Source organism: Myodes glareolus, chromosome 7, assembly GCF_982192425.1.
Source record: "Myodes glareolus chromosome 7, mMyoGla1.1, whole genome shotgun sequence".
In the NCBI taxonomy this organism is placed as follows: domain Eukaryota; kingdom Metazoa; phylum Chordata; class Mammalia; order Rodentia; family Cricetidae; genus Myodes; species Myodes glareolus.
In genome coordinates, this window is record NC_142032.1 from 89,884,781 (window position 1) to 89,910,710 (window position 25,930).

General features: G+C 38.7%; 1 protein-coding gene and 1 long non-coding RNA gene across 4 annotated transcripts; one reads left to right on the top strand and one right to left on the bottom strand.

Annotated features, from left to right (window-relative positions):
- Nucleotides 1–799: 799 nt before the first annotated feature.
- Nucleotides 800–1,735, bottom strand: LOC146893430 (uncharacterized). The gene is made up of 2 exons (XR_015003037.2): nt 1,617–1,735; nt 800–853 (listed from the first exon to the last, which is right to left on the bottom strand). It is a non-coding gene; the product is annotated as an uncharacterized LOC146893430 (long non-coding RNA).
- An 81-nt stretch (nt 1,736–1,816) lies between these two features.
- On the top strand, nt 1,817–16,536 carry Cyp2r1 (cytochrome P450 family 2 subfamily R member 1). Of its 3 annotated transcripts, none has more exons than XM_048460291.3 (5): nt 1,817–2,041; nt 8,133–8,274; nt 10,081–10,713; nt 11,450–11,779; nt 13,142–16,536. In XM_048460291.3, exons 1-5 carry the CDS (start codon nt 1,817–1,819, stop codon nt 13,315–13,317), a joined length of 1,506 nt encoding a protein of 501 aa, XP_048316248.2. In that variant the 3' UTR covers nt 13,318–16,536. The 3 variants fall into 3 exon arrangements, with proteins under 3 accessions (XP_048316248.2, XP_048316250.2, XP_048316249.2); XM_048460293.3 differs by lacking the exon at nt 1,817–2,041 and adding an exon at nt 2,124–2,285; XM_048460292.3 differs by lacking the exon at nt 1,817–2,041 and adding an exon at nt 2,181–2,303.
- Nucleotides 16,537–25,930: the final 9,394 nt, after the last annotated feature.

The following is a 25,930-nucleotide window of genomic DNA, read 5'->3' on the forward strand; positions in this document are numbered from 1 at the left end:
AATAAAAAGAGGGTCTCACTGGAGCACAGGCTGTCCTCCTCTCCGATACAACTACTAGCACTCTGCACAGAAATGGCAAAGGCCAGCACGTGGTGTTCACATTTCTCCAAGAACTCACTCCACTTTGCATCAGAGAATCCCGCAGTAGAACAGTGAAATCTCTACTTCTAAACAGCCCTGTAGTAGTAGTAGTAGTAGTAGTAATAAACAGTATTGATCAGTGTCTACCACTCAAAGAGCAAACGCTGTGAGACAGAATGATAAACGGGGTGCAGTAATCTATTTATCTTTACTGAGTACTGGCAAAATAAATGGTTCCAGAGAAGGTTCTGTGCCCCGAGTTTTAGTTATTCCTTAGCTTATTCCTTAAGGGTCAGTGGGGAAGACATGAATGCCATCAGGGCTGTCGCTCAGAAGGGATGGTAGCAGGTGATTCTGCACTTTCCGCTAAGGTAGCAGGGAAAGAAGAAATGATTCCTTAACCAATGTAAATTGGAGAATTTTTCTAGAATTGAAAGGAATATGTCTTGAAAATAAACAGTGAAGGGATGGCTTTATAGCACAACCGCTGGCCAAACCACACACCTCAGGCCTTAAGATGATGTCAGGAAGGAGGGCAAGGCTGATATCAAAGGTCAGCACGTAATATTACCCAGCTCCCAGTGCTCCAACATTACCATTCCCCAATCGCAACCTCCATGTCCATCCTGTGACACTGAAGGCTAAGTTTAGTAATAACATCTCACCATTATTCTAATCTACTAGGAGATTAATAATAAAATTAAGGAACCTTTCAAGATAAAATATCAAGCATTTTAACAGGCAGTAGCTGGGTAGCCCATAGGTGGAGATCCTGCAAAAAAAAAAAAAAAAAAAAAAAAAGAAAGAAAGAAAGAAAAAGAAAAATTAAAAACTCCGTAGGGACTTTGTTCTTATGCACCCAAGTATCTTCGCTGTATAGGACACGTGCACAGAGTAGGCATTTAATAAATAATTGTATGAATAAGCTAATGAGGACTACTAAACTTTTTCCCATGCTGAATTATAGTCACAAAGCAGCTTTTCAGGAGTCTCGAGCCCGGCGGGTCCTGTGTTGCAAACAATTGTCAACAGAAAACAGGAATGTGGGCTGACTAGCAATATAAAAATCATTGCTTCTGCCTCCAGAGAGACCGAAAACTTGAGTAGTCAGTGCTAGCCCTAATAAAACAGGCCTCTAAGATTACGAAAAAGAAATCAGTTGGGGGGGGGGGGGGGAGAGGATGGGCAGAGAAGGGTGAAAAGATAGATGACCTGAACTAATCAGAATCTTCAAAGAGTCCTCTCAAAGAAATGCTTCGTAACAAAAGGCGAGATTGTAGGCGAGGTTATTTCCTTTTCCGACTGATCTGGGGACTCTGTAATGGATTTATCAGACTCAGTTAAAGACTGCAGTTCTGATAACCTCTTCACCACCCATAGAGTGTAATAAACAAACAGACGGGGCAACTGTCAATACACCTTAAAGACCGGCATCCAGAGAGACAGGGAGCACCTAGCCCAGAGCAATGCTCACATGATCAACTTCTAGAATGGGGCCTGTGGGCTACGTGCCCACCTGCGGTGGTGGTGCTCACCGAGGGCCAAGCCAAATCAAAGGTTTGCAGATGGGACTCTGAGCCAGGGAAGATCCTGGAGGTGGCTGACCCAAAGGGCCTGAGCCCACACTCAACGAACCAATGGCCGTGGAGAAGGGGCGGGCCGTCGGGAGTGCTGCAGAGTCGGAGGGCGCCCCAGCCTCAGCGCCACCGACTGGTTAGCAGCCTAGCCCGGGCCCATGTTGGAGCCTCCCGGAATCCAGAGGTGTGCAGCTGCGCTCGCGGGCGCGCTCCTCCTGCTGCTTTTCGCGCTGGTGCTCCGCCAGCTCCGGAGGCAGAGGCGACCGGCGGGCTTCCCCCCGGGGCCGCCGCGGCTGCCATTCATTGGCAACATCTGCTCCCTGGCCATGTCTGCCGAGCTTCCCCACGTCTACATGAGGAAGCAGAGCCGGGTCTATGGCGAGGTAGGCCGCGACGCAGACCCTCTCCCGTCAGAAGCAGCGTCCAGAGGGAATCCCGCCTCGAAGGCCGTGCCCCCGACCGGAAGCCGCCCCACGGGGGCTGTCACACCCGAGGCGCTCCGGGTCGACATTCCCGCCCACGGGCGAGCATGTGCGCGTGCGCCGTGTGGCCTGTAGCCTGTCTGAGCCGCCTGCCCCTAACAGGAACTTCTCGGCCCCGTGGCCCCTGAGTTTGAAAGAAGACGTTGTGAGTTTCTAAGACAGGGTCAGTGTTAGTGCGGGTTGTCATTTAAATTTTTCATTTTTTTTCACATTTAACACTAAACAGCCCTTAATTTTTTGAATCTTAACTTTTCTTCATCGGGGTTCTTAGAATAGTAGTAACCAAAAGCAGTAAAATGCTACCCAAATACATTGGCTATTAAATATGATTTTGGTTAATATATATGAAAGCTACCTTTATTTAGTAGTATTAGGAGTTGACCATAGAGACTCACATTCTAAGTAAGTGCTCTACCCCTGAGACACACACCACTCCAATAGAAATTTATTATTCTTACAAATGTAAATTATCTTTAAACCAGTTATTCTTAATGGCTTCTCATTGAATAGGAAATTAAAATTTTTATACATAAATATTTGAGCTGAAAGGAATTATTTACTATGAATAGTCAAAAGGACAAGGGATATAGGTCTATTACAGAAGCTAAAATTAAAATATAAATGTGTAGAAGACTCATCAAGAAATAGGTTTATTGGATTAATTGCTTAGAATTTGGCATGAATAATTTTGTTTCTGGTACACTGAGAAAACTACATTGTTTACAGTGACAATTTACTATACATCAAATAAAGCTAACCTGTGCTAATAGCTGCTAAACTGCACCGGGCAAAACTGAAGATGTGTGCATTGCATAGTAAACACTGCATTGTTAGGTTTAATTATCACCATACATTAACTCTCTTTAAGCTGCTGCTGCATTTGATCTGTATTCTAGCTGTAGAACACCCCTGAAGATCTCCCATTAACTTAGAGATAGTTCTCAATCCTGACAGTGTCAAAATTAATATGTTGTTAAAATACTAATCATTTTTAGACAGTAGGAGACTGTTACCTCCTGTACTTCAGAAAGGTTGTACGAAGCAGTTTATAGGAGTTATTTTTCCACAATCTCATTTAAATCCCATTTAAATTTGAGATGTATAGTCAAATCAGAACTTTCCTGCCTTTGTACACTGTGAGTTTAATCCTTTATAATTTTTGAAAGAGAAATAGCAGTGCCCAAGATTCATATTTATGTCTAGGCAATCTTATAAAGAAATGTGCTGTAGCATAAATTGCCATTTCTTTGGAGAGTCACTTTTGATTATTTTAGTTTCTGCTGTGATTAGATTCTTAATGTAGACTTTGAACAGCATTCCATAGCTGGCAAAGCTGATATAAGTAGATTTGTCAGACTCTACTCTTACAGGCAATAACGATGATTATTTTGCATTACAGCAAACAGAACTGGCAGTTTATTAATTTATTTTATAGAGAACTTTTATTGAGAACTTATTCAAGGCACTGAGTGGGGTTCTGTGGAGAATTTAAAAATGAAAAAAATCAGTCATTTTAAAGGTATTTATAATTTGGGAGCCAGAAAGATGAAAATGTTTCAGGCTCAAACTAGTATTAAATTAATGTCATGAAAGATTTTATGTGAGCTGTGATGGCTCAGAGAAAAGAGAATAAAAATGTATATATTTTTAAAACCTACATGGAATATGGTCTCTAAAGGTAGTATGGCAACCAAGGGGGGCATTCCAAATGAGGGAACAGATCAAGCAAAAGTAGAAAATGTGGCAGTCACTTATCAGCAGTAGCAGTATGTACATTTGTTTGTTGTTGGTACTTAGTCAAAGATGCTGTAATAATATGCTTAGATATGTTTGCCAAATTCATTAATTCAACATACATGCATCAATTGTCATAAGCTGTGCACTATCAGAAGTGCTGGCAATTTAGTAGTGAACAAGAGATCTCCGTCTCTAGTGGCATACATTCTGTTTGGGGGAAGATGGACAAAATAAAGATAAGTAAAGTATATAATAAATTAGAGTTGTATGGGGCACAACAGATGCCAAACTAGGGTAATGGAAATGGATACTACTGGCGGGTTGAATTTTAAGTTAGTCAGAGCAAGTGTCGTTGCAAGGACATCTTAAAAGGAAATGAAGGAGCAGGCTATGAGACCATCTTAGGAAAAAAACACACCAAGAACAGAGCAAACACCAAGGACAAGAAGCAGCATTATGTGACCTATCATAAGGGTGAACGAAATGCAGGTGGCTTGAACCAGAGCCTAGAGATTGTGAAAGCCAGCTTTGCATTACTGAAACAAAATGCTTAAGATAATAAACTTAGAAAAAGGAAGGATGCATTGTGGGTTGTGTCTTGAATGTTTAGGTCATTAGTTTGACCTCATTACTTTTGGAACTACAGTGAGGCAGTGTATTATGGTAGGAGTGTGTGGCAGAGGAGACTGTTTACATCATGTCAGCCAAGAAGCAAAAAGGAGTGAAGAGGAAGGGCAGGATCCTTCTTTCAGGGGTACACCTGTAACCTAAAACCTCCCACTAGGTCCCTTAAAACTTCTGCCCTTTCCATGTAGCACAAACTAAAGACTGCATCTTTAACATATAAGCCTTTAAGATACATTTAAGATCTGAAGTGATAAGATGTTTGGTCAACTTCTTTTATAACTTCACAGTAGAAACAATATACATGCTGAACAGTTTACGGTGTGACTTGGGAGGAAATCCAGTCAACATGGGTCAGGACTTTGTTAGTCGCCTTTCTCTCTTGCTCAACACCTCACAGAAACAACTTAGAAAGGAAATGTTCATTTGGGCTTGTGGTGCAGAAAGTACAGCTTATGACAGCTAGTGGGTCAATTTCTGGTGTAAAGAGTTGACAGTGGCTCCCCACTTTGTACCAACTAGGAAGCAGGGGCAACTTGGCTGGAATCAGGACCAGGATGACCCTCACTGCCAAGTCCCAGCAACCCACTACCTACTGTTAGCCTCTACTTCCTAAAGGTCCTTTCAGCTCTCAGAACTGTTTGCAGCTGATAGCAGTGTTCAACCACAAGTCTGCGGGGAGGCATTTCACATTCAAACAGGAACTGAACACCTTGAAGGATTTAAAAAGTGTGGTTATTAACTGACGGAGTAAAATTTCTATGTAGAGCTAGTTTGGGTGGAGAAGAAGTTATGTAAAGATGATACAGAAACTGCTAGAAGGCAAGAATGTTTGATGTATTTCTGTTTGCATCTCTGCTAGCACAATTATCTCATAATAGACATTTTAAAACTGTTCAATAAATCAAAGATTGAATAAACCTAATCTTGGACTCTTCCACAGATTAAAACAGTTTAAAAGTAAGTTTTTGTAGTTTGATTGATGAAACTTTGCTAAAAGTTCTCAAGTATAATATACAACTAGATCAAGTAAAATTTCCCCCAGTTCTACTCTCTTAACAGACAACTATCTCAATGTCCTGAGTAAAGGTAGACTATATAATAGCTTTTTAAGTGATTAGTTCTTTTTTTTTATATAATTCCTAGTAACCACAGTCTGAAGATTTTCCTTGAAATATATTCTCCCTCTGTTCTGCCTTCATATTCACGTAGCTTTCAACCCCATGGTCTTACGCCATTCTGGTAAAATGATGATCTTGCTTTATTTCCTGCATCAGTACCACTTCCTGTAGATTAATGCCATTCCTGTTTAATTTTCACTGAATACATTTCTGGGGGAAGACTTTTCTTTGACAACACTAATACCTGCTTTGGGAACTGAAAAGATCTCTCATTTGCTTATCTGGTAGCAACACCCTTTGTGCTAAAATTCCTCCATGGCCTAAAACTAATGCCAATGTGTACAAAATCTATAATTTTCCCACAACATTCTTAATGTACACACTTCTTTGTCCCAGGGCCTACCCTTGTGCCAAAACCTCTGGTGGGACTGATTGTATTCCTTCTTGATAATCTTTATCACTTTTGCTGACTTAGTTCTGAAGAACTCTTGTTATCAGCTAAGACCTCCTTTATTCTTCTGAGGCAGAATTTTTTCATGATTAAATTTACCTTTGTTGTTTACGCGAAGATAAGGCTTATCTCGGTATTTTAGCTGTAAGAAACTCTGGGGCAGTTCCTGGGAGGACAGTGATAAGCAATCCCTAGGATTTATTGATAAACAGGCTTTTCACTGGGTTAGGCCTCCACATTAGGTTAGCTAAAAGACACTTCAGGAGGAATGACATTATAAGTGAACATGAGGTGACCCTATCATGTCTTGGCTAGTTTTTATTGTTAACTTGCCTCACTTGAAGAATTGTCTCAATCACTTTGTCTTAGGGCCTCAAAAGAAATTGTCTTACTGATGATTGGTATTGTAGGGCCCAGTTAATTGGGTATAGGGCACAATCCCTAGTGTGATGACTAATTTTATGTCAATTTGACATAAGCTAGAGTCATTGGAGAAGAGGGAACCTTGATTGAGAAAATGCCCCACCAGATTAGGCTATGGGCAAGCCTTCTCTAGGCTGGTGGTCCTGAGTACTACAAGAACGTAGGAAGAACAAGTCATGAGGACCAGGTCAGTAAACAACTGTCTTGCATGACCTCTGCATCAGTTTCTGCCTTTAAGTTCCTGCCTTCCTTGCATTCCTGGTCTGACTTCCTTCATGATGGATTGTGATGTGAAAGTATAAGATGTAATAAACCCTTTCCTCTCCAAGTTGCTTTTAATTATGGTGTTTTATCACAGTAATAGAAACCCAACTAAGAAGCCTGGAAGGTATACCTGGGCTGCATAACAAAGAGCTAAAACATAGAACCAGGGATTAAGCTAATAAACAGAGTTCCTCTATGGTTCCTGTCTCCAGATTGCTGTCCCGACTTCCATCACTGATGGACTGTGATCTGGAAGTGTAAACTAAAGTAAACCCTCTCTTCCCCTGTGTTGTTTTTGGTCATGGTGTTTATCACAGCAAAACAAATCAAACTAGAACATTGGGCAAACAACTCCAGCAGGTTACAGGATTATCCTGTTTTGCTTTCCCCTTAGATGAAAGGTATACATTGTGTGTACATTGTTGCTGACAGAAGTTTCTGTCCAGCCTGGTCCCTTAGCTGTTCAGTTCCAAAGAAACACACAGAGGCTTATATTAATTATAAATTATTTGGCCAATTAGCTCAGGTTTATTATTAACTAACTCTTACAACTTAAATTAACCCATAATTTTTATCTATGTTTAGCCATGTGGCTTTGTACCTTATTAAGTGAGGCATTCTCCATCTTGTTTCCTCTGTGTTTTGCTGGTGACTACAGACTGAGCCTTTACTCTTCCCAGAATTCTAAGCTGATCACCCTGTCTATACTTCCTGTCTGGTTATGGGCCAATCTACATTTTATTAAATCAATACAAGTGACAAATCTTTACATTATCCCACAGCACGTGGTAAATATCTTTCCTCTAAAGTTAGGTTCCCTTAGAATCCTGGGATTTAGAAAGGTAAATACAATTCGCTCTCTCTTTCTCTCTCTCTCTCTCTCTCTACCCCCTCTCTCTCTCACACACACACACACAAACACACACATGCTTGAATTTCAAAGCTGTTTTTTGACTTTTCAATTCCCCTCTCCCACTTCAAGATGATATATAAATAATGCTAGTTATAAATTTGTCTTGGAAATAAAATGAGATGTCTATGTAGTAAATATTTTGAGATGGAATGAATTATAATATATCAAAATCAAATACATTTTGTTTTTGTTTTGCCTTGTACCTTAAACCTATTTAACAGCAAACCATAAAGTAGAATACAGGGCTCCCCTGTCCAGTACTTTTTCCATTATACCTTATAAAGTGGTTCCAGGCATGGAGTGATATAATTAATCATGCTGTCTAGAGACTGTCAACTGACAAATCCTTATGTTTTTAAAGAAGTGGCAAGTAATAAGAGGGATAGGCTGAGAACATGTAGATCATTTTGTTGATTCACTGTACATTTTGCTATTTGATTGTTGTTTTTCTTCTCAAAGATTTTCAGTTTAGATCTTGGAGGCATATCAACTGTGGTTCTAAATGGCTATGATATAGTAAAGGAATGTCTTGTTCATCAAAGTGAAATTTTTGCAGATAGACCATGCTTTCCTTTGTTCATGAAGATGACAAAAATGGGAGGTATGTTTTTTCAACTGTTCATTGCACCTATTTTTTGAGATCTCTTTTTAAAAAAACAATCATTTTTCTTTTTTTTATACCAATTCCAGTTCACTCTCCTTCCCTTCCTCCTGCTCCCCACCACCTTCCACCCACCTAAGCCCCCATCCACTCCTCGGAGAGGGTAAGGCTTCCCATGGGTAGTCAACAAAGTCTGACACATCACTTTAAGACAGAACCAATACCCTCCTCCCTATATCTAGGCTGAGCAAGGTATCCCTTCAAAGATAATGGGCTCCAAAAAGCCAGTTCAAGCATTAGGAATAAACAGTGGCCCCACAGACTGCCCCAGCCACACAATTGTCACCCACATTCAGAGTGCCTAGTTTGAGCCTATTCAGGCTCTCCTGCTGTCAGTGCGCAGTCAGTGAACTCAGATCAACAGCTTCTGTGGGTATCCCCATCATGGTCTTGACCCCTTTGTTTATATTATCTCTCCTCCCTCTCTTAAAGTGGACTCTGGGAGCTGAGTCCAGTGCTAGCTGTGAATCTCTGCATCTGCTACTATCAGTCAGTTATCTATTTTAAATCACATTCCTTATTTTAAATAATTTTAGTGTAGACAAATTGTTTTGTACTTAGTGAAACCTGGATTTGAGGAACAATCAGACTGCATTCAATAATAGTTTTAGGCTATTATATACTAGTTTTATTGCCATTCAGTTCTAAGAAACATAAGTAATGTTTTAAAGAATTAGTACTTGATAAATAGTGAAAAAAATATAGGAGTGCACAGACATACAACACATGCACATCATGAACCAGAAATTTCCTTTTGGTCACAATCTTGAGTACTTGGTGACAGACATTTTATCATGTACAAGCTTACAGAACTAAAGCAGACTTTCTTAACTACTCGTCGTGCTATACAAATGGAAAGCTGTAGAGTTTATACAAAGGACAGACTTTTTGTAGGACTGAGCAATGGGCAGATTTGGATGACTGTCTGTCTAGTTTACAAGGAAGAAAAGCAGAAAGTTGACACAATCAAGGAGAAAGCAGCAACAGGAAGTCTAAAAAACTGTTGACACCAGAGAGAACTGATATCTGATCTTTTTAGTCATGTTCTTAATTCTGTAACGATACCTCCACACTTACTTTCAAAATAATTTAGTGTCTTGCTTAAATAAGCTAAATGGCAGATAATAACATAATAACATTAGTAAATTTTGAATTCATGTTTTTTTTTATTTCATGAGCTTTTCTATGTCTTTGAACAATTCAAGGCTGTCCTTGACTTTGGCATAGTTACCTTGTGGGTATCATATTCCTTCAGCAGAAGGAAATTTATATTGTAAAAAATCTGGTTTCTTCTAACAGAAACCTTGAATTTGGAGGTATTTGTTAAATCCAAATTAAATTTTGTCCATAGGACATATAAAAATTTGCCTTTTATAAAATATTCTATCATATATATATATATATATATGCACATACATACACACACAAATATCTTACAGGTATGTTTGAGGAAAGCTGAGTAATAGATGTAGGCCTAGTTTATCTTTTTGATTACATAAGACTAGATTGTTTCTTGTAACAAAAAATGATTATTGTAGGTCTTTTCTGCCAGTCCTTTCATGAGGTTTAGCTATGTTCTATGGCTTTTGAGCAACACCAACTTGGGCACAATCATGTACTTAGATAATTGGGAGCTAAAATCACTGACTATCCATCTTTGGATTTTTCCTTTCTGTTTTTTATTCCACAGCATTTTAAATACAGAGAAATATGAATTACACACCATTTTTAATACTTTTCTTTCAGGCTTACTCAATTCCAGATATGGCCGTGGATGGATTGATCACAGAAGATTGGCTGTTAACAGTTTTCACTATTTTGGATGTGGTCAAAAATCTTTTGAATCTAAAATCTTAGAAGAAACTCAGTTTTTAATTGATGCTATTAAAACATACAAAGGCAAACCTCTTGACCTCAAGCAACTAATAACAAATGCTGTTTCAAACATCACCAATCTGATCCTTTTTGGAGAACGATTCACTTATGAAGACACTGATTTTCAGCACATGATCGAGTTATTTAGTGAGAACGTGGAACTAGCTGCCAGTGCTCCAGTCTTCCTGTATAATGCATTTCCATGGATTGGCATCTTACCTTTTGGAAAGCATCAAAAGCTATTCAGAAATGCAGATGTGGTTTACGATTTCCTTGCAGGGCTTATTGAAAAAACTGCAGTCAACAGAAAACCTCATTTACCTCAGCATTTTGTTGATGCCTATTTAGATGAGATGGATCAAGGTAAAAATGATCCGTTATCTACGTTCTCCAAAGAGAATCTAATTTTTTCAGTGGGTGAACTCATCATTGCTGGAACAGAAACTACAACTAATGTGCTTCGCTGGGCAATTCTTTTTATGGCCCTTTATCCTAACATTCAAGGTAAGGATAATCTTGACCTCAGAGTCTCTACTTACATATAGGTCTTGTGTGCTTTAGAGTGTTTGGCCATGCATAAAGCAGTTTTAGAAACTCCAACTATGGTAGCCAAGAAAGAAAATATCTCATAATTATTGTTTTCAAATCTAGTATTTTAGTGCAAATTTAAGATAGGAAGGAAGAAAGCATCTGAAGGCTAGGCATGGTGCTGATAATCCTCTAATCTCAGAAACCAGGAGGCTGAGGCAGGGAAATCTCAAGTTCAAGGCCACCACAGCCTACATAGTAAGTTAAAAACCAACATGAGATATATAGAATAACATTGTGTTTTTTTTAAAAAAAACTTTAAGATAGACCTTAATATGTATGTTTTATAAAGGATGACAAAAGTTTAGAGTCTGGAAGCTACAAAACTGGTATGTGAACTCTGCTTTTTCTTATTTAGGTCTAATATTTCATTATTTTCCTTACTGACAGTGATACTACTCTGATTCTAGGCTAATTACACATTTATTCATAATCCTTTTCTTGACTTTACCAAGAGTGTTGGTTATTACTAATGCAAGATATAGGGGAATATAATTAACTCATGTAGCTACCAGATGATGGAAAATTCAAATCCAGATATACCCATATTCTGTTGATTTGTTATGGGTTATCTTTGTTGTACCCCCCCACAAAAAATAAGTTTATATAATTTTAAGAATTCCATAATAACTTTAACATGTTTCTCTGACAGGACAAGTTCATAAAGAGATTGATTTAATTATAGGCTACAATAGAAGGCCTTCTTGGGAAGACAAGTGCAAAATGCCTTATACTGAAGCAGTTTTACATGAAGTTTTAAGATTCTGTAATATAGTTCCACTGGGGATTTTCCATGCAACCTCTGAAGATGCAGTTGTACGTGGTTATTCCATTCCTAAAGGCACAACAGTCATTACAAATCTTTATTCTGTTCACTTTGATGAAAAGTACTGGAAAGACCCAGACATATTCTATCCTGAGCGATTTCTGGACAGCAGTGGATATTTTACTAGAAAGGAAGCTTTCATTCCTTTTTCTCTAGGTAAGAAAACATTCACATGTATATAATTTTAAAGTATAACAATGATTCATTATTCATACACTCTCAATCTGAAACAACCTACTCCAGAGTGCTTAATTCTGAATACTTAAAATTAATTTTTTAGTATTTTTACTGAAAATAGATTTTTTTCTCACATAATATATTTTGATTACTGTTTTGTCTCCCTCTACTCCTCCCTGTTCCTCTCCACCTCCCATCCCATCTGGATCCACCCCCTTTCTTGTCTCTCATTAGAAAACAAACAGGCTTCTATGGGATAGTAATAAAATATAACAAAGTAAAATATAATAAGACAAAAATTAGCATAAAAACAACAATGGAGTTGGAACAGAACTTGAGAGACGGCACAAGAATAAGAGACCCACTCACCCACACACTCAGGAATCCCATTAACAAAACTAAACTGCATATATATGTATGTATACATATGCATATATATATATATATATATATATATATATATATATATATATATGCATGCAGAAGACCTGGTACAGATGTGTGCAGGCCCTGTGAATACCCAGCTTCTGAGGTCATATGAGCTTTGATCATAACAGATTTAGAGGGCCTTGTTTTCTTGGTGTCCTCCTCTTACATATAACTTTACTTCTTACAGGAGAGGATGGTTTCATTAAAATGATCAACACCTGCTTCTATTCAAAATATCTCTTAGTTAATTAAATAAAGCTAAAGTTGAAAAGCTATGGTTGACTACTTCAGAAACATTTTATCTTATGAATGTGGGGGTTGTAGTCAGACTTCTACACCAAAAATTCAGTAATAAGTATGAGAAAATGAAACCCATATCAAAGAAAGGAACAAAGACAACTCGAAAAAAAGCTAGAATCTTGCCTTCTAGTTTATCATGTCATCTCCAACTAGGAAATTATGAAATTTTTCCTATGAAATATAACATGAATCACAGAGCTTGGAAGATGGGCTACATTTTCATCACTAAGGAAAGTACTCATTGCTGGTTGTGGTGACACATGCCGGTAGGATTTACTGAAGGAAAGTACTCAGTAGGCAGTTGAAATGGGCTTCCCTTTGATGTCACATCCCAAAGCATGTGATATTATAGTAGATCATAAGCTCTATTGCATTGCATAGGAGAAGTCAGAGATGAGAATAAAATCTTAAGAATCCCATGATCTCATATAAGGAAATAAAGGTATGTGTTTCTTCGATGAAGTGCTAGTTTCTAATCTTTGAGATTTGAGAGACTCTTCTCATAATATGATGTCTTCAACCTACTTTAAATTACTAATTTCCCTGAATGACACCCAAATATTAGATGCTAATTTTAGTAAATGGTTCAAACTTATTTCCTTTTCTGTTCAGGAAGAAGACATTGTCTTGGAGAACAGCTGGCTCGGATGGAAATGTTCTTGTTTTTTACAGCATTACTTCAGCAATTTCATTTGCATTTTCCACATGAGCTAGTTCCAAACCTGAAACCCAGGTTGGGCATGACATTACAACCCCAGTCCTACCTCATCTGTGCAGAAAAACGCTGAAAGTGCACAACTGTATGTTGTGTGATGTTTTACTCTTTTGGCTTTTTGAGGGGCTCACCACCCAGCTCCAAATAAATCACACACAGAGGCTTATTCTAAGCTATGAATGCCCGGCCTTAGCTTGGCTTGGGTTCTTGCCAACTTTTCTTATCTTAAAATAACCCATCTACTTTTTCCCTCTGTGGTTTTATCTTTCTTACTTCTGTAATCTTACTTTCGCTCTTACTCTTGGCTCTGTGACTGGGTGGCTGACCCCTGACATCCTCCTCCTTCCTTTCTTCTCCTTTGATTTATACTCTCTGTTTGCTAGCCCTGCCTGTCTTTACTCCTGCCTTGATATTGGCTGTTCATTAGACAGACCATCAGGTGCTTTAGACAGGCAAAGGATCACAGCTTCACAGTTAAACAAATGCAGCATACACACCTTAAAATAATATTCCCCAACAACTATATTATTAGGGTTTAATCAATAATGGTATTTGAGCCAAAGCCACAGTTTTATAAAGCCAGGTGAATACATATGCATTGTTTAAAATAGTACTGGAGCAATAACAAGCATCAACTATGTTATTTTTTTCTAACTTCCATGAATTCTTGTAGAATGTATTGAACAACACAAAGGTGCAGCTGTTATGTACATATTAAAAGGGGCCATGTATGCACTAAAAAGAGTTCTTGTTTATTGTAAGGTTCCTCTGATCTGGCTCCATCCTGGGGAACTTTGCTTTTTGCTCCCAAACTGACTCCTTTATGATCAAGTGTTGGGATTAGCAGACTGTGATATGAGTCCAGGACTAAATAAATAAAACCCACATAAATGAATTTTGACAACAGAAGTATTCTAGATAATGATGGTAGGCAATGGAAAAGCTTTATATTTAATATAGACCCTCCCAATGCTTTCAGATATTCCTCTCTACTACGTATTCATAAAAATTGTGGCATTCTTTCTATAAATAAGAGTTTCTGTGATCCCTGAGCATCCATCCTTAAAGCATCAGTTCAGTATATGCAAATAAAATATGCAGTTGGCTATTTATTCTTTCTTTGTAGGTACAGTCATTACACTGTTTGTGGCACTACTTATTTTTAAAACCAGTCAGAGAGCTCAAAGATTCAAACATCTTACCTTACTGAGGTCTTAGTTTCAGTTAGACAGGTTTTCCCAACAATATTCAAATCAAAAGTCTGCTATAGAGACAGGGTAACTTGTAAATTGGGTCACTTGAGAATGATGAAATGTTATTACTAATTATACCAGGACAAATGGCATATTATCACAGGCCAAAACAAACTGGAATCCATAACTATTTTTTCATTATTGTTTCTTCCAAAGTTCTTCAAAGTGCCCATGTTCATATAACTTGTGAAGAGTTGTAGTCTTAGAGTAAATAAATATAACAATGGTTTGCATGATGATTTTGAATCGAGAGCTCCAGAGAAGGCTCAGCAGTTAAGAAAACATACTGATCTTGAAGAAGACTTGAATTTAGTTTTCAGTGTCCACATCAGATGGTTTACAACTTCCTGTGACTCAAGCTCCAAGGGAATGCAATACTTCTGGCACCCATGGGTATCTACACTCATGGACATACACATAATTATTATTAAAAATAATATTTTTTAAAAATAGAACTTGAATTTAACATTAATTTGCCTCATCTGGTAAAAATTTCCTAGTTTCTGTGGTTCAAATCAGTTTTGTGTTGTAGAACATTATTTTAAGATGTGTTATATTTGTTTATGCTGTGGAATATTTGTTTAATGATGCAAAGATGTGTCGCATATTTTTTGTTGTATTTGTTTAACTCTGTGTGAAGCTGTATTCACTTTGCCTGTATAAAACACCTAATTGGTCTAATAAAGAGCTTAAAGGCCAGTAGCAAGGATAGGTGGGGCTGACAGGCAGAGAGAATAATAGGAAGAGAAATCCGTGGAGAGAGAGAGAGAGAGATCTAGGATGGAGAAAAAGGAAGACTTCAGGAACCAGCCACCACGTTACACAAGACACAGAGTAAGAATGAAAGAAAGGTATATAGGATAACTTAACTGTGGTTTAAAAAAAAAATCAAGTAGGCTTTGTTCTTCTTTCAAGTATGGCTACTGCTGCTTTTAGTATGCACAAGGACTTCATGCACCTCTTCAGAATGGTATTTTGTTTACCTATACTTAGGAAATCGTTGTAATTTTTCTTACATCTATATTCATAAATAATTAAAGGCAGAAGAGCCTTACTTTCACTGCCCCTAATTCTATAGTCAAGAATAAGGGGGTTCAGACAGGAAAATGAAGTCTTCTGGATCATGACAGATACATGCTTTAACTTACATTATTCTTTTTTTTGGGGGGGGGACAGAGTTTCTCTGTAGCTTTGGAGTCTGTCTTGGAACTAGCTCTTGTAGACCAGGCTGGCCTTTAACTCACAGAGATCCACCTGCCTCTGCCTCCTGAGTGCTGGGATTAAAGGCGTGCGCGACCACTGCCTAGCTTCCTTACATTATTCTTATGCCCAATTATTTACACAATTTAGTCTATATAGTCTATATATAAAAATATAAAAGAATGCAAATTACTATGGAATCCATAATAAAAAATATCCATTTGGGCAAATATATACTAACAAATATATTGGGCCTATGCAGTGACTAATGGTTTCTCACTAGTCATAACCTACTAATTAGGATGTTGAAAACCTAACTTTTGATTCAACTTATAGCAACTGAGCATGGGTATTTCTTTTTACATGCTATCAAAGTAATCTTAATTTCAGAAAGTGTAATGACATTGAAAAGACAGAAGGTGAGTGAACAAATCGTGAATAGGGTCATCCATAGACAGCCTAGGTGGGTTTGAGAGCATGTGTATGTTCATAGGACAGTCATGGAGAAAATACAGCACATACAAGAAGACTAGACAAGAAGAGAAAAAGCAAAAAGAAACCAAGCTGTGAAATTCAGAGATTTCTTGATGGTTACAAGCACTTGATGCTCTTGCAGAGGACTCAAATTCAGTTCTCAGCACCCACATGGCTGCTCACAACCCCCTGTAACTCCAGTTTTGATGCCTTCGGCTTCAGCAGGCACCCACTCTCATGTGCACATAACCACACAACACATTGGGGGTGGGGTTCGAGAATGAATTAAAAGTAAACCTTTTAAAGAAAGCCAAGCTGGCAGAGTCCTCAGGCAAATAAATAAACAAAATAAAGTAACAGCCTTACTCTTCTTTTCCTTGCGTTTTGTTCATGTACAAAATGTGCTCCCAATGATGAAATATCTCAATGATTGTGTACTATGATTAGAAGACAGTACTGCTTCCATATGCATATGGTATTGCTGCCCTAGACTAGACATATGTATATGATATTTGTGACCATTTAATTTAATCTGATCTACAAACTAAAATCCTATTTCACTCACCCTGGAGATCTGTGTATTTCCCTAAAAATGGTAATTGGGAAAACATCCGCAAAAGGACTTGCATTGAGAGTTTAATAAATTTAACTAGAGAATCAAGACAAAGTGAGATAAATGGACCAGAATAGCTATGTGTTTTATATCACTAAGGGGAAAAAATACAATTTCAAAAACAATGAGTAATGATGTAACATTGCCTCCTATAGTTGTGCCTAGATTAACCCAATGCAAAGTAGCTTGAGAATATTGTGATTTAAAAGGTAAAAATACACCTCGCCTACTGAGTGTTACTTTAGCCAAAAAAAAAAAAAAAAGTGTATTTCACAGTATCGGTTGTTTCCTCTGCTAATTGTATAATTGACTGGGACCTGTATCTTGTTACTGCTGCCCAGGATCACAAGAATCATGCCATGGAACACTAGCGTGGGCGGGGAACATGGGGAAGGATAAAAATATAAGGTGCCGTAGACACTCAGATTATGTCACTCCACAAAATTAAAAAATTACATCATGAAACATCTGTACTTTAACAGTGGAGTGTTGCTCAAGTGTAGGCCATGCAGTCCAAAACAGCTAAGAAGCCCACCTGGTCTCAAAAACCTCCTATGCCCTTGTTCAGATCCTAAGGACCCAAGCTGCTATCACCTCTTCCTGCCCACTGTCCATAACTGCTGCCATGCCTCTGTTCCTACGTGGGTAGAAACCTGCTGCTCAGCTGTAGGCCAGGCCAGTTAGAAAAACAGAGGCCCCCCCCCACACTTTCCAGGTGCTGGGCCAAAGGCCAGAAATCCAATACCCAACTCTGAGGGAGACTCCCTGCTTGACCAGAGGTCACACCTGGCCACCAGAAATACAGACCACAAAGATCAGAGGACCAAAGAGGAAACAAAAACCAAGGAATAAACCACCCATCCAACAAAAACAAACTCAGAAATTGGTACCTAGACCAATATTCACCCCAAACCCAGACAGATGCCTAGAAACCAGTGTAAGAACACAATAACCAGGGCAATATGGCACCATCAGAGCCCAGCAATCCTACTAAATCAACCCGTCACTATTCTAACACAGCTGAAACATAAGAAAATGACCTTGAAACCACACTTATGCTAGAGGTCCCTAAAGAAAAAATGAATAAATCCCCTACAGAAATAGAGAAAAACACAAACATTTCAACATAAATGCCTTAAAGCCAAGAAAAGAAAAAAAAAAACAGGTAAAAGAAGTGAAGAAAACTTCTCAAGATCTGAAAATGGAAATAGGAACAATAAGACACAAACTGAGGGAATCCTGGAGATAGAAAATCTAGGTGAGCAAACAGGAATTACAAAATTAAGCATCAACAGAGTACAAGAAATGGAAGAAAGAATATCAGGCATAAAAGATATGATAGAAGAAATTGATATATTGATCAAAAAAAGTTAAATCTAAAAAATTCCTAACCTAAAACATCCAGGGAATCTGTAACACTATGTAAAGACCAAGCCTAAGAATACTGGAAATAGAAGAATAAATATCTCAACTTAAAAGCTCAGAAAGTAATTTTAACAAAATCATTGAAGAAAAACTTGCTGATCTTAAGAAGGACGTGCCTATAAAGGTACAAGAAGCTTACAGAACACCAAATAGATTGGACCAGAAAAGAAAACTCACCCACCATACCTCCTGCTGCCACATAATAATCAAAACACTAAATATACAAAACAAAGAAAGAATATTAAAAGCAGCATTGGAAAATTGTCAAGGAACACATAAAGGAAGACCTATTAGAATTACAACCAACTTCTCAATGGAGACTCTAAAAGCCAGAAGGACCTATACAGATGTCTTGTAGAATCTAAGATACCACAGATACGAGCCCAGACTACTACACCCAGTAAGACTTTCAATCATCAAAGATGGAGAAAACAAGATATTCTATGACAAAGTCAAATTTAAACAATATCTATCCACAAATGCAACCCTACAGAGGATACTAAAAGAAAAACTCCAACCCAAGGAGGTTAACTACACCCATGAAAACAAATAATAACATCAGCAAAACCAAAAAAAAAAAAGGAACACACACACCACCCCCACCCCCAATAACAACAACAACAAAATATCAAGAATTAACAAGCATTGGCCATTAATATTGCTCAGTATCAATAAACTCAATTCCCTAATCAAAAGATATAGGCTATCAGAATGGAAGATAATACAGAATCTATCTTTCTGCTGCAAAAAAAGAAACAGACCTCAACATCAAAGGTATACATTACCCCAGAGTAAAGAGTTGGAAAAAGATTTTTTCCAAATAATGGACCCAAGAAGCAAACTGGTATAGCTAACCTAATATCTAACAAACTAGATTTTCAATCAAAATTAACCAAAAGAGATCAAAGAAAAAATTCACCAAGATGATCTCAATTGTTAACATCTATGCCCCCAAACACAAGTGCACCCATATTTGTAAAAGAAATATTAATAAGATTAAATTATATATCAAACTTCACACATTAGTAATGGGAGACTTTAATACCCCCACTGTTATCAATGGACAAAAAGACAAAAACAGAGAAATAATGGAGCTAACAAATATTCTGAACTAAATGGACCTAGTATACCTACTGAATATTTCACCCAAACACAAAGAAATGTACTTTCTTCTCAGCACCTCACAGAATAAACTCCAAAATTGAACACATACTCAGTCACAAAGCAAGTCTCAAGAGATACAAGAAAACTGAAATATTTCCTATATCCTATCAGACCACCACAGATTACAGCTGGATTTCAACATGAGACATCTTACAAACTATGGAAACTGAAAAACTCCCTATTGAACTTGATCAAGGGAGAAATAAATTAAAGACTTCCTAGAATGAAATTCAATGCACAACATACCCAAACTTATGGGATATAAAGTGGTACAAAGAGGAAAGTTCATAGCACTAAGTGACTTCATAAAAAAATGGCAAGATCTCATATTAGCAACTTAACAGCACACTTGAAAGCACTAGAACAAAAAGAAGCAAGCACACCCAAGAGAGTATGATGGAAAAGGGTCATCTGTCTATGTGTAACTTTCATTGGTTAATAAAGAAACTACCTTGGCCCTTTGATAGGACAGAAAATTAGATAGGCGGAGTAAACAGAACAGAATGCTGGGAAGAAGGCAATGAAGCAGACGCTATAGCTCTCCTCTCCAAGATGGACGCAGGTTAAGATCCTTCCCAGTAAGCCACCACCTTGTGGTGCTACACAGATTATTAGAAATGGGTTAGTCAATACGTAAGTGTTAGCCAGTAAGAGGCTGAAACTAATGGGCCAAGCAGTGTTTAAATGAATACAGTTTCCCTGTAAAGCTAGCCGGGAGGCAGGACGCAGCCCTCCACTCCTTTTTCGGAGTGAGCCATGCAGGAGCCAGGCGGGAATGCAGCCCGCTTTTCCTTTTGCAACAAGAGTAGATGGCGGAGGAGCTAGGACTTTCCCCGACCCCATAGACTCCCAGGTCAGCCTGCTCTGCTGGCTCCACCCTGCTAGCTTCCCCGCCAGCCTTCCCAGCTTCCATCCAGAGGGCCTTCGGAGTGGTGAGTTGATTCGGGCCCGCGGCAGGGGCCCGGCGAGGGGGAGCTAGGACTTTCCCCGACCCCATAGACTCCCAGGTCAGCCTGCTCTGCTGGCTCCACCCTGCTAGCTTCCCCGCCAGCCTTCCCAGCTTCCATCCAGAGGGCCTTCGGAGTAGTGAGTTGATTCAGGCCCGCGGCAGGGACCCGGCAAGGAGGAGCTAGGACTTTCCCCGATCCCATAGACTCCCAGGTCAGCCTGCTCTGCTGGCTCCACCCTGCTAGCTTCCCCGCCAGCCATCCCAGCTTCCATCCAGAGGGCCTTCGGAGTGGTGAGTTGATTCGGGCCCGTGGCAGGGGCCCGGCGAGGAGGAGCTAGGACTTTCCCCGACCCCATAGACTCCCAGGTCAACCTGCAGTGCTGGTTCCACCCTGCTAGGCTCTCCCGCCTGCCATCCCAGCTTCCATCCAGGTACAAATTTCTATATTTCTCCCCTCCCACTGAGGCCATAAAATTTCCCCAGTTCAGCTGCCTTGCACACTGGGCCTGCTCTGTAGGGGCATCCCGGAAAGAGGGAGTGCCTGTGCTTCAATACCCTGCCTGGGGAAAGGTAGGCATTCTATCAGTGAACTCCCTGCCCAACAAGGGAACCTGACCCGATACCAGAAGTTCCAATAGAGAGCATTTGATCGAAGATATGGGCAGACGCCAAGGCAAGACCTCCTCCAACAATCTGAAAAACAACATGAAAATATCAGATCCCAACGACCCTACAACAGAAGGATTTGAACACTCTAACCCAGATGAAGTAGAAAAAAGTGCCATTATGAAAGCAATAGAGTCCCTTAAACAGGATATGAATAACTCCCTTAAGGAACTCGTCGAGAAGTATAACAAAAAGTTTGAAGAAATGAGTATAGAAATGGATGAGAAATATAACAAAAAGTTTGAAGAAATAAGTAAATCTGTGAGTGATACCCTGAGAAACCAAGAAAAAACAATCAAACAAGTAAAGGAAACAGTCCAAGAATTGAAAACTGAAATGGAGGCAATGAAGAAAACACAAAACGAGAACCGGCTGGATATGGAAAACCTAGGTAAACGAGCGGAGACTACAGAATCAAGCATAACCAATAGAATACAAGAGATAGAAGAACGAATCTCAGATTCTGAAGATACCATAGAGAAAATAAATGCTCTGGTCAGAGAAAACGGCAAATCCAACAAATTCTCTTCACAAAACATTCAGGAAATCTGGGACACAATAAAAAAACCAAATCTAAGAATAATAGGGATTGAAGAAGGAGAAGAACTGCAGATCAAAGGCCCAGAAAATATATTCAACAAAATTATAGAAGAAAACTTTCCCAACCTAAAGAACGATATTCCTATGAAGGTTCAAGAAGCATACAGAACACCGAATAGATTGGATCAGAAAAAAACATCCCCGCGCCATATAATAATCAAAACACAAAACATAAATATTAAAGAAAAAATTTTAAGAGCTGCAAAGGAAAAAGGTCAAGTAACTTATAAAGGTAAACCTATCAGGCTTACACCGGATTTCTCTATGGAAACCATGAAAGCCAGAAGATCCTGGATAGAGGTACTGCAGAAACTAAGAGACCATGGATGCAAACCCAGACTAATATACCCAGCCAAGCTATTGTTCACTATCAACGGAGAAAACAAAATATTACAGGATAAAAACAAATTTAAACAATACGTAGCTACTAATCCAGCCTTACAGAGAATATTAGAAGGAAAATCACTACCGAAGGAATCCAACATTCCCTACACGACCTACAATAACTCGAACATCTAGCGACCATTCACAAGCACAAATCAAAGAAGAAAAACACATACACTCTACTACCTAAAAAAAAAAAAATGACCGGAGTCAACAACCACTGGTCATTAATATCACTTAATATCAATGGACTCAATTCACCTATAAAGAGGCACAGACTTAGAGATTGGATACGAAAACAGGATCCAACATTCTGCTGTTTACAAGAAACACACCTCAACCACAAAGACAGAAACTTACTCAGAGTAAAGGGTTGGGAAAAGGTTTTCCAAGCAAATGGACCTAAGAAACAAGCGGGCGTGGCCATTCTAATATCTAACAAAATCGACTTCAAACTAAAATCAATCAGAAGAAATGGAGATGGACATTTCATACTCATAACTGGAACAATTCATCAGGAGGAAGTCTCAATCCTGAATATCTATGCTCCTAATATAAAGGCACCCACATATGTAAAAGAAACTCTTCTAGAACTCAAGGCAGTCATCAAACCACACACACTAATAGTAGGAGACTTCAACACTCCTCTCTCACCAATGGACAGGTCAATCAGACAGAAACCAAACAGAGAATTGAGAGACCTATTGGAGGTATTGAATCAAATGGACTTAACAGACATCTATAGAACACTCCACCCAAGTAGGAAAGAATATACCTTTTTCTCTGCAGCTCATGGAACCTTCTCGAAAATTGACCACATACTCGGTAACAAAGCAAACTTCCACAGATACAAAAAAATATTAGTAACTACCTGTGTCTTGTCAGATCACCATGGACTAAAATTAGAATTCAACAACAATGCTCCCCCCAGGAAGCCAACAAACTCATGGAAACTGAACAGTCAACTACTAAATCACCCCTGGGTCAAGGAAGAAATAAAGAAAGAAATTAAACTCTTCCTTGAATTTAATGAAAACAAAGACACAACATACTCAAACCTATGGGACACTATGAAAGCAGTGCTAAGAGGAAAGTTCATAGCACTAAGTGCCCAATTAAAGAAAGCGGAGAAAGCACACATTGGAGACTTAACAGCACACTTGAAAGATCTAGAAAAAAAAGAAGCTGATTCACCCAGGAGGTCTAGAAGACTGGAAATAATCAAACTGAGGGCTGAAATCAACAAAATAGAAACAGAGAAAGCAATCCAAAGAATCAATGAATCAAAAAGCTGGTTCTTGAAGAAAATCAACAAGATTGACAAACCCCTATCCAAGTTAATCAAACGGCAGAGAGAGAACATGCAAATTAATAGGATCAGAAATGAAAAGGGGGACATAACCACAGACACAGAGGAAATTCAGAGAATCATTAGATCTTACTATGAAAGTTTATATGCCACAAAGTTGGAAAACGTAAAAGAAATGAACATTTTTTTAGATAAGTACCATATACCAAAGTTTAACCAAGAACAGGTGAACAATCTAAATAGACCTGTTAGTCGCGAAGAATTAGAAGCTGTTATCAAAAATCTCCCTACCAAAAAAAGCCCAGGACCAGATGGTTTCAATGCAGAATTCTACCAGAACTTCCAGGAAGAGCTAATACCTATACTCCTTAACGTATTCCACAATATAGAAACAGAAGAGTCACTGCCTAACTCCTTTTATGAAGCTACAGTTACCCTAATACCAAAACCACACAAAGACACAACCAAGAAAGAGAATTACAGGCCAATCTCACTCATGAACATCGATGTGAAAATTCTCAATAAAATACTGGCAAACCGAATCCAAGAGCACATTAGAAAAATTATCCATTATGATCAAGTCGGCTTCATTCCAGAGATGCAGGGCTGGTTCAACATACGCGAATCTATCAATGTAATCCATCATATAAATAAACTGAAAGAAAAAAACCATATGATCATCTCACTAGATGCTGAAAAAGCATTTGACAAAATTCAACACCCATTTATGATAAAGGTGTTGGAGAGACTGGGGATACAAGGATCATACCTAAATATAATAAAAGCAATATACAGCAAGCCGACAGCTAACATCAAACTGAATGGAGAGAAATTCAAAGCCTTTCCACTAAAATCAGGAACGCGACAAGGCTGTCCACTCTCTCCATACCTCTTCAATATAGTGCTTGAAGTTCTAGCAATAGCAATAAGACACCATAAGGAGATCAAGGGGATTCGTATTGGAAAGGATGAAGTTAAACTTTCGTTATTTGCTGACGATATGATAGTTTACATAAGTGACCCCAAAAACTCTACCAAAGAACTCCTACAGCTGATAAACACCTTTAGTAACGTGGCAGGATACAAGATCAACTCCAAAAAACAGTGGCCCTCCTATACACAAAGAATAAAGAAGCAGAGAGGGAAATCAGGGAAGCATCACCTTTCATGATAGCCACAAATAGCATAAAATATCTTGGGGTTACTCTAACCAAGGAAGTGAAAGACCTATTTGACAAAAACTTTAAGTCTTTGAAGAAAGAAATTGAGGAGGATACCAGAAAATGGAAAGACCTCCCCTGCTCTTGGATTGGGAGAATCAACATAGTAAAAATGGCAATTCTACCAAAAGCAATCTATAGATTCAATGCAATCCCCATCAAAATCCCATCAAACTTCTTCACAGACCTTGAGAGAACAATAATCAAGTTTATATGGCAAAACAAAAAACCCAGGATAGCCAAAACAATCTTATACAATAAAAGAACTTCTGGAGGCATTACCATCCCTGACTTCAAACTCTATTATAGAGCTACAGTATTGAAAACAGCTTGGTATTGGCATAAGAACAGAGAAGTCGACCTATGGAATCGAATAGAAGACCCAGATATTAACCCACAAACTTATGAACACCTAATTTTCGACAAGGGAGCTAAAGGTATACAATGGAAGAAGGAAAGCATCTTTAACAAATGGTGTTGGCATAACTGGATGTCAACCTGTAAAAAAAATGAAAGTAGATCCATATCTATCACCATGCACAAAAATCAAGTCCAAATGGATTAAAGACATCAACATTAATCCGTCCACTTTGAACCTGATAGAAGAGAAAGTGGGAAGTAGTCTACAAGATATAGGCACAGGAGGCCTCTTCCTAAGTAGGACCCCAGTAGCACAGACAATAAGAGAAACAATGAATAAATGGGATCTACTGAAACTGAGAAGCTTCTGTAAAGCAAAGGACACTGTCAGTAGGACAAAAAGGCTACCTTCTGACTGGGAGAAGATCTTCACCAACCCCTCATCAGACAAAGGTCTGATTTCCAAAATATACAAAGAACTCAAGAAACTAGGCACTAAAACTCTAATTAACCCAATTAAAAAATGGGGTACTGAACTTAACAGAGAATTCACAACAGATGAACTTTGAATAGCCAGAAGACACTTAAGGTCATGCTCAACCTCCTTAGCGATCAGGGAAATGCAAATCAAAACCACTTTGAGATACCATCTTACACCTGTTAGAATAGCTAAAGTCAAAAACACCAACGATAGCCTATGCTGGAGAGGATGTGGGGTGAGGGGAACACTCATCCATTGGTGGGAATGCAAACTCGTGCAGCCACTGTGGAAATCAGTGTGGCGGTTTCTCAGGAAACTGGGAGTCAACCTCCCTCAGGACCCAGCAATTCCACTCTTGGGAATATACCCTAAAGATTCCCTAACATACTACAAAAGCATTTGTTCTACTATGTTCATAGCAGCACTATTTGTAATAGCCAGAACCTGGAAACAGCCTAGGTGCCCCTCAATAGAAGAATGGTTAAAAAAAGGTGTGGAACATATACACATTAGAGTTTTACTCAGCGGTAAAAAATAATGACATCTTGAATTTTGCATGCAAATGGATGGAAATAGAAAACACTTTAC